This window comes from Carya illinoinensis, chromosome 5 (genome assembly GCF_018687715.1).
Source record: "Carya illinoinensis cultivar Pawnee chromosome 5, C.illinoinensisPawnee_v1, whole genome shotgun sequence".
Lineage (NCBI taxonomy): Eukaryota > Viridiplantae > Streptophyta > Magnoliopsida > Fagales > Juglandaceae > Carya > Carya illinoinensis.
In genome coordinates, this window is record NC_056756.1 from 39,453,800 (window position 1) to 39,463,998 (window position 10,199).

A 10,199-nucleotide genomic window follows, 5' to 3' on the forward strand; every position below is an offset into this window, starting at 1 on the left:
TCTCACAGGTTCGTGGAAGTCATGTATATGGTTGATAACCCCAAAGAGTTGGCCCAAGTGGTAAAAGCCTTGGGCTTGGTGGTGTGCTCCCCCCAAATCTAAAGTTCAAATTCCCTTGGATGCAAACAATTTTAAGGGGCTATTAGATTGAAAAATTTTCTTTTTGAATTATCCGAGGTGCATTTGGAAAAACTTATTGTCATGGGTCTATACACTCTCGAGATTAGTCAAGATGCTGTTTCTGAACACCTAGCATCAATTAAAAAAAAGGTGCATATGGTTTATTAATTTGTACATCTTGTAGATTATATGCCAGTCTTAAGGTTATTTAATTGCCATCATGAGCGTTGGGATTAAGCACATGGTGGTTGGAAACCTCGGATAGGATTTACGTTGCATGAGAACTATATAATATCTGACCCAAAAATTCTCCAACTTAAAATATGCAAATCATGCGATGCATTATAACTAACTCTCGCTTCCAAGTTGCTTTGACAAATCACAATGGATGATTGATTAATGATCAAATGGATGAACATCAGACGCTATATAAGGTATCTTTAATTGATACTAGCTTGTGTGTTTCCAGCTGAGTTACTGAAGTGAAATCGCAAACTTGTGAGGGAGTAGGGGCCGCAAGTTTTGGGATGAATTCTGTGCAATTTAAATAGCTAGTGGAGGCTGCCATCATACATATTTGTCTTGACTTCGCTTCTTAAACATTGATGCATTCGAGACTTTTTAAACTGCCACCAAGCCAGCCCTTGGAAATAATTAAAATTACAATTAGAGTGCTGGTAGTGTGCCGCCCACTATACTTTTTAAACATCTTTAAATATTTTTAAAAAATAAAAAAATACACCAATGTATTAAAAATCATTTCTTTAATCATTAAGTAAATAAATATATGAGCGGTCAAAATGAGAAGATACACTCGTGATGTATATTAGCATTTTCCTTACAATTACAATTAATAGTAATGTGAGAATAATTGTCAACTCAATTTTTATCTTGATTGTCATTTTTTTAGAGTACGACAACTGCTACTTAAGAAACTTCGAGGTGCTAATTAGTGTTTAGGAGTGTCATAAACAGGGCTATGATATTGACTCGCAAGGAATATTATGCAGGCATATATCTTTCCCTTCTGCAAAATCTATGGAAAGAATTGTTCCCATGCAATCAAGTAATATCCATTACAGGAGTAAAGGTTCTCATGATCTAGAAGAAAAGGGGGAAGAATTAGAATAGTTTCTTGATAATTCTTTTTTCTCACCGCGTTTCTTTTTCTGTTGCATCAATCCAAATCTGAAAGCGGAAATAATTGAACATAAATGCAAGGAGGTACTAATATTAAGATATACTATTACAAGCTATAACAACAGGATCATGCGCAACTTAATTCAACTTTAGTTGAATAGGGATTGCGCTTATTTTCTTCCTATAAACCTAAGTACTTGGCTGGAATACCCTCTTCTTTCGTCTTAGCGTGCAGCTATTCTAAGGTATGCCTCCCTCCATGCTGAAGTGCTTGAAAATGGCAACATAAGCCAACCACATGAGGGACCAACGTCTTCAAGTTTCCATCCCAAGTGCCACCTTATCCTTGCGGTGGTCATGGTCAGAACAAGCAACCGCACTCCCAAATTCAAGTGTGACATCAAGGAAATAGAGCATGAAAACCAGGACAAAGCAGGAAAGCAACATGGGAATGGGCCCAAAGAGCCAGAAAAACAAAGGGAAAGAGAAGTAGAAGGCACGCAAACCTAGAGACCAGAAATAGCTGCCTCTATTCACAGTCCTGGCAACATGCTCAGCTGCGAGATGATGATAGTGCGGACTCGATGACACCTTCTTGAAAGGCACGTTGATGAGGATGCTTGCATGGCTGTAGTACTTTACAGACTGCAAGTTGAGCAGGAAAGCGAACAAGAGGCAGACCAATATGGAGAAGAACTTTATGGAGAAGCCAAGCTCGGTTCTGTCCCCAAACACAAGATATAACGATTTTTCCCAGCTACTGCTGGACATCAAGAGGGCAATGAGGGAGCTAAGCATTATAACGGTGGAAGCCAATAGGGTCGATGCCATTATATTGTTTCTCAGTGTTTGTACGGCAAGAACACCATTCTTGGGCGAGTCCTGCATGCGTATTATAACCATATTATGTCAATACCATGCAGTTGCTTCAGAAAAGATTGGAGTTAATTATTAAAAATTTATTATTTTTTTATATAAATTTAGTATTTATTCACTTTTTGTCAAAAGTAATTATACGGACTCATGACAGCAACTATAATTTTTCTTATCATATGCACACGTATGAAATTTTCTTGTTTCAAGAGTGGTAATTTTAAAGTGAGAAATTGAAATCACATTTGTTATGTTTTTGAGAATCCGGCATGCATCATCATGATCGATCAACCTTGCATGTAACAGTACTAAGAAATGCCACGACCTAGAAGGACAAGAAAAGAATTTACCTCCATCATAGCTTGGACCCAGAGCCGGCGATTGATGGCGTTGATGCCGATGGCAGTCTTGTTGGGGTGCTGCACAATTCGATAGAGATGCCACATGTGATATGCCAACATTACTGTAAGGCCTGTAGGAACTATCAAGTAATCAAGATCATGTTTTTCCTTCATTATCATATATATTTGAAAATGATGTACTCTCGAATATACGTGATCGTTCTCTCAATCTGTCCCTCTGTACAACCAACCCTTTCGTCTGCTCTTGAAGGGAGCACCTGGAGCGGGACGAAGAGAGAGAGAGAGAGCGCCTTATATAAGCGTAATAGGGCAGTACTGTTATTTCTGCCGACTGAGCAAGTGGGGAATACCACAAAGAGGAAAACCAGGGTAAAGTGGCTGGTTTTCATAATTAGCACCACGCATGGCTTTGTAGATCATATGGTTTAACGCATAGGAATCCATAAAAATCTTACAAATTTCATTTGATTGGTAGACGTGATCACTGTTGAGTCGACCTAAGTGTGAATGTAAATGATGTATAGCTGCTGCACATGCACCGTTTGGTGCTTTGTTGTATTAGGCACCAACTGCAGCTACCAAATCACCCACACGATTTCTACAGCGAATTTATGCACCGAAAGAAGCCTCCCTCTTGGTCACAAGTTGTGGGAGTTTGTTCCCGATGGCTCCTCCTATAAAAGGAGGTTATTTGCTGAACATTAAGGTCATCCTCACTGCGGTGAGAGATCAAGGGGTGTGGCAGCAGCTTTGAGGGAGAAAGAAAAACAGAGAGAAAGAGGGACGTGAGGGAGATGAGAATTTGTAGAATTTTGTAAATCTTATACAAATTCTATAAAAAAGGCTTCAGTGGACGTAGGCAATTTGCTGAACCACTTAAATATCGTCTTCTGTGATTTTCGGACAGGATGGAAGCACAACAATTGGTATCAGAGCTCTGGTTCGAACTGTTTGAAAATTCAAGTTGGTCAAAATCAATTTTTGACAACTCCAGGGTGTTCCTCGCATCGAGACGAATCCGTTGCCGTAAACAGAATCGAAAACGGAGGTCGGAAGTGCCCACACGCGCCCCGAGAAGATCGATGCGTGCATCTGCTGCAAGTCACGCGCCTCACGCGCGCTAGAGGAAGAAGACGCATGTGGGACACGCGCCCACGAGCCCCCACGCGCCCAAGATGCCCTGCTACTGCCCGTGCATCTCACGCGCCAGATGATCTGGACCGTCCGTTTTTCAGATCTTTTTTGGGTTAGTCTAAGCCATTTGGAATCCGATTTCGACTATCAAATAGTATTTTCTAACTATTTGGATCATTCCAGACTCATCTGTACGGTGGGAATGTTGAGATTCGCCATCGGTACTGTCGATGTGTTGCAGATCATTTTGGGCTAGATCTACACCAGTTGGAGTCTAATTGAGATGATCAAATGGTGATGTCAAACTATTTGGAACATTCCAGACTCATCCGTACGGTGGGAATATTGAGATTTGTCATCGGTACATTCGATCTGAACCGTCCACATGTTGAAGATCATTTTGGGCTAGATCTACGCCAGTTGGAGTTCCATTGTGATGATCAAATAGTGCTGACAAACTATTTGAATCATTCCGGACTCATCGGTACGGTGAGAATGTTGAGATTCGCCATCGGTACTTTCGATCTGAACCGTTCACGTGTTGCAGATCATTTTAGGCTAGATCCAAGCCAGTTGGGGTTCAATTGCAATGATTAAATAGTGCTGACAAACTATTTGGATCATTCCAGACTCATCGGTACGGTGGAAATATTGAGATTCGCCATCGGTACTTTCGATCTGAACTGTTCATAGTTGCAGATCAGTTGTGGGCTTGATCGTAGCCAGTCGGAGTCGTGATGGACTCATTTTTTTTGGGCTTGATCGCAGCCAGTTGGAGTCGTGATGAACTCATTTGTTTTGGGCTTGATTGTAGCCAGTTGGAGTCATGACGGACTCATTTGCTGTGGGCTTGATCGTAGCCAGTTGGAGTCGTGACGGACTCATTTGCTGTGGGCTTGATCGTAGCTAGTTGGAGTCGTGACGGACTCATTTGCTGTGGGCTTGATCGTAGCCAGTTGGAGTCGAGATAGACTCAGTTCAGTTGGGCTTGATTTAAGCCAGTTGGGATCGTGAAGTTTGCTCCGCAAACTTCAGATCATTGGACAATGCTGATTAATTTATTATATCAGTAGGTTTTGGCAGTAATACAACTCATGGAGCATAATGTTATTAAGAGGAGAACCGCAACGGATCTCATTGTGACTTTATTTGAAAAGCCAATTGCAAATAACAAAGTGCAGATGAAGAAACAGTTCAACTTCAGAAAAGGCAGAAGGTACTATTGTTGCCCAATAGCATTTGACGTTTGGTCAAAAGGTTGGGAGGTCATGAGAATGGCTATAAGTAATTCTGCAAAGAGGTCGAAGTTGAAGTTTCTCAATGTAAGAGATCTTATCCTAGATGAGGAGGTGTGCAGAAGAGATTCTGGCAAGATCTTGAGTTTGTGGCAAGACAGACCACAAGAAACTGCTAAAATCAGGAGAAAACTGAGAATGATGGTGTGAATATGGTGACTGAAGAAATACAAGACGTTGTATTTTTTGCAGTGCACAATTCTGTTAAAGACAGCTTGAAGACAACAGTCATTCAGGTGTGTTTTCTCAAAAATGCGTGGAATGTCACGAATGATTCATTGGTCTTGGCTCGTGGTAATGGTTGTGTGAATTAGATGAGCAAGTCAAAAGAAGTCAGTTTTACTTTTCCTCATCTAAATCTGAAGAAATCTCCCTAGACCACGACATGAAGTACAGGTGTGAGAGATGGGAACAAAATGTCAGATGTTCCAGGGATATCTACACCTAAAGTTGGTGATCACATAACTACCAAGACGATCAGACCTCCATGGTGGTTACTACCTTAAATTGTATCCTGCTAAATGAAGGTAGTGAACTACGGTATGAAGAAAAATCTTGCAAGAAGGGAGATTACGCAAGTCAGAGACTGCACACAAGATGGGCATATCGACTGAAGATAATAGCAGGATGATGAGTCAGTCAGATCAGAGAAGGAGACCTCAGCAACAGGTTCTCTGATATGTGTCAAGGTCCGTGCGAGATCATTGATTCCCAGTGCAGTGGGAGATGTGTTGCCCTATATAGATGTGTTGATTAAGGGCATTGTACGTGATAAACTAAAGTTATATATCACTTTAGTTAGTCTTCTGACTTGAAGACATGAGCTGTAAAATTGTAAAGATGATAAGGGATCATGCTAGAGATAGAGATTAGCATGTTGAGAACCAGTCTCCAAGTTGGAGATTGGTGTGATTGTAGGATCATGGAGCCTGGTTTGAAAGCTGTAAAGGCACCAGGTAGATTGTATGCTCAGTTGTGGCTCGAGCGAAGCTCAGTTTGCTCAAGGTGTACATGAGTGCTGACTCATGGACTCGAGCAAAAGAAGAATCCTAGAGAGTTGAGATTGTACAGTAAAGCACTTGTAAATCTCCTCTAAAGAAAATTTCTTGCAAGCTCCATGGATGTAGACGATGCGAATGCATTTGAAGATGCATTTGGAGAGGCATTTGGACATCCATTTGAAGACGTACCTGTAGATGCATTTGGTAGCAGAAATCTCTCATGTCAAAGAAAGAGCTGCACATTTGAAGAATGAATCAGTTTGCAAGCAGTCTGGTGTGGCACACTTGGGTGGAGGGGGTGATTGTTGAGTCAACCCAAGTGTGAATGTAAATGATGTATAGCTGCTGCACATGTACCGTTTGGTACTTTGTTGTATTAGGTACCAACTGCAGCCATCAAATCACCCACACGATTTCTGCAGCAAATTTATGCACCGAAAGAAGCCTCCCTCTTGGTCAAAAGTTGTGGGAGTTTGTTCCCCATGGCTCCTCCTATAGAAGGAGGTTATTTGCTGAACATTAAGGTCATCCTCACTACGGTGAGAGATCAAGGGGCGTGGCAGCAGCTTTGAGGGAGAAAGAAAAACAGAGAGAAAGAGGGACGTGAGGGAGAGATGAGAATTTGTAGAATTTTGTAAATCTTGTACAAATTCTATAAAAGAGGCTTCAGTGAACGTAGGTAATTTGCTGAACTACTTAAATATCGTCTTCTATGATTTTCAGACAGGACGGAAGCACAACAATCACCTGTATAATAAATATTAATTTTATTTTACTTTCAGTTTTTTTTAATTAATAAATCAGTGGCAAGCATGAGTTTGAATTTTATAATTCTGTGATAGATATAGTAGTCTAACGTTAATCTGTGATAAATTTAATCATTCTTGTTATCACTGGCCAATTACGTGGAAGCTAGGTGGAGGGAATTAGCTGGTAATTAAATGGGATCCACGTGTATATATATATATGGGGGCTGAGAGACTGATAATCTGCCCATCTAGTATTGTTTTCCTTGATCGATCAGCAACACCAACCCACCAACACCCATATACTTACCTCTTTTAATTAACTCCTATTCCCTTTCCTCTTTGATGAATAATCAACTCTCAGAAGTACTCTTTCTTTGTTTTGTTCAAATTAATAATGGACAGTACTGCTAAGGAATAGTAATACTAAGAATAATGGCTACTACATGCTTTTGTGGCTCCTGTCGCCCACTTTGAATGTTACGAGGTTCAGATGAAAAACTAGTTCTAATATCAATTAATTAATATCAGACCAATATTTGTACTATATTAAATGCATCTAAGTACGTATATATATATATTCAGTACTGTCGTGTCAGGTTGTTCGAGGTAATCACATAAGACGTGATTCATTAGTACTTGTAAAGGGTGGGTGATGCAATATTCCAAAGGGTAGTGATCCAAATAGCATGCGCGCGACCGACCTGTAATATTTTTCATTATAAAAATTAACCATATATATTTTTCTTTTTCTAATCACTCGAAAAATAACTAAAATGGAGCAAGATCATTTGGTGTATGTTGCAATTGAATTGGAGGACGCTCTCTATTATAGTTCATTGAACGATATATATGCACGGTTACCAAACTGACATTTGGTACTGATTGTTTATGGTGTCGTAGAGTGTGCAAGTCAATTTTGAAATTGACGCATTAATCGTGGCTTCGAATGATTTGAGAAGTGCTGAAAATTCAGGATTATATGTAGGATTCCCTAGTCTTTTGGAAGTTGGATTGTTGATAGGGCTGTGCACATGATTCAAAAAACCGTTATGACTTGATTAAAATGACGCGACCAAAATCAGCTAATTTATTAGATTGTTATTTGATCGGGTCTCCAACCCGACTAGTAACTGGTTTTTATTTATTTTTTGGTGTTAACCCGTCCGAGTATAAATACAAACTTATCTTCAATTCTCAGACTCAGACTCTAGCTGCCCAAATCCCAAGTCGATGAGAACCCTCGCCTCCTATCTCCATTTTTTAAGTTACTAGTGACATCTTGGGAAAAACCATTGGAGAAACCAATGTCGAGAAACCGCTTTCCAGCCACACCCAAATTTCTCACCACCAAATACCTTCATTAATGTGGAGCTAGCTTTGACCTCCAATGCAACGATTTCCTCATGTTGGAGTGGTTGCTTCAGCTTACTCAACGGCAAAGTAAAATAAAGCTGACCAAGTTGAAGCTCTTTATTTTCGTTCACTGCCACTATAAGAGAAACGAGTTTTTACGATCAAAATTTTACAACTAAAAGGATTATTTTTGACAAAAATGTACTTGAGGATGGGCAGAGTTGCATGGAATAGGTTGAGCAGCTAAAAGAGTAGAGTTAAAGGGGGGATATGGGGAATGTGGATTAGAACAACCATTAATTTTTCTAGGGTTCTTCTCTGCTTGTTTAGTTTCAATTCCCAACTAGCATCCACCCAGAAACAACTAGAGAGAGAGGGAGAGAGAGAGGTTACTGAGTGAGTGACTGAGTGGAGTACTGTTAGAGAGAATGATGTTTGGCGTTAATGACGGTGATGACGATGTTTTCGTTTCCCTTTTACTCTCTTATTTATTTATTTTCCTTCTGCAAGTGGCTCTTCCATTATGTAAGTAGTTGCTCTTTTCACTTTTTTGTTTTTTTTTTTGTTTTTTGTTTTTTGTTTTTGTTTTTTTTTGTCTTTTCTTGAGATCGAAGTTGATTTTTAGTTTATTGTCATTGATATTGTATATCTGAGATACAGATCATAGAGAGATTTTTGGGTTCAACTCGATTTTATTTCGTTTGAATCTAGTCGGTTCGGTTTGGATTCTTAAATGAGGACGGTTGGGTCGAGCACATGCTTGGTTGTGCCAGGCTAGGCTGCAGGCCTAATTGTTGATCAGGAGATTTGGCAACTAGTGTTGAAAAATATTTAGAGTCCCTAATTATATATAAACTAGTTCTTAATTCCTACTATTGCACAAGTGCTTCTGGTTTCTCAGCTCGCCTGTAGCTACATCAAGATGCTTGAATAATTCAGATAGATACTTGTGAAATTAAGTTCACGATGTTGTAGATAATTAACATTAAATATTATAATTAGAGAAAAAGTTCAGACCAATCAGTCTAATAAACCTCAAATAACAGCCATCCATAGTCTGTTGACAAATAGACTTCCTATTTTAATTCTCATGCGTTGCATCCTACGTGAAAAGTTTCACCCACTGAACCCATCATCTCCCCTCTCCACCCCCCCCCCTCTCCCCACGCCCCTCCCTCCCTTGTCTCCCACCCTCTCGCATGAAAGCCACCCCCTCTCCACCCACCCTTTCCTAGACTAGATGGTGTCGACGTAATTCCTCTATGGTATTTTTGTGCAAAATATTTTTGTTCATTGTGAATTTGGGAGAAGAGGCAAATTAACAAAGAGGCAAATTTGGTTCCAGAGGCAAATTATGTTTTCCCCCTATTGAATGTTAGTAAATTAACAAAGAGATAAAAAAAACCTGGGCAAGTTAACAGAGAAGGAAAAAGAAATCAGACATCATTTTAACCTTTGGGATCCTATGAAACAGATAAAAAGTCTATATTAGGTATTAGGCTCACTTCAAACCCTTTGTCTTCTTCTTTTTGGGATTTTGTTGTATGTTGATTTCAGTTGGAAATATGTCAGCTATATCTACCCTTACGATGGGAGGTTGACGATGGACGGAGGGCGTCGATCTTGCCCATGCTTGCGATGGGAGGTTGGCGATGGAAGTTGGTGTGATTGATTAATCTTCTTGATGGAAATTAATACAAAGAAGGACCCGAGGTATATAGCTAGCAAGCAAGAAAGGAGCTTTGGGAATGGACTTGCTTATGTGGAGGATTTTTATTGGATGTTGTTGATGGCTTAACAATAGATGAACCGTTGCAAAGCGGACTTGTTATAATTAATCCCTAAAACATATATAAAGCTCGGTTCGTGCCCCAAACTAATTAAGGTCACTATACTTCCAATCTTTTAAGTTCAAGTATAGGACTAAGTTCTAGTACTTAGTTTTATGAATGTACATATATATACATATTATATATATATAGGTCAAATGATCTTGGTATTTTTTCCTAATCTCACAAGAGATATTTGGATTAATTAATGATCATCCCCCATGCATATGTTCCTCTCATAAAAGCAAATAAATAGATCATAAGGTACAAATTAAGCAATTAATGTATTAGACTATATATGTGAAGCGCATGGTTATTTTTTGGTAGCATAATATCATTACAT

General features: G+C 39.5%; 1 protein-coding gene across 1 annotated transcript; it reads right to left on the reverse strand.

The window, feature by feature from the left end:
- Positions 1-1,168: 1,168 nt before the first annotated feature.
- On the reverse strand, positions 1,169-2,775 carry LOC122311495. Its single transcript, XM_043126071.1, has 2 exons — positions 2,484-2,775; positions 1,169-2,142 (listed from the first exon to the last, which is right to left on the reverse strand). The coding sequence occupies exons 1-2, from the start codon at positions 2,652-2,654 to the stop codon at positions 1,576-1,578; spliced, it is 738 nt and encodes a 245-aa protein (XP_042982005.1). The 5' UTR covers positions 2,655-2,775; the 3' UTR covers positions 1,169-1,575.
- Positions 2,776-10,199: the final 7,424 nt, after the last annotated feature.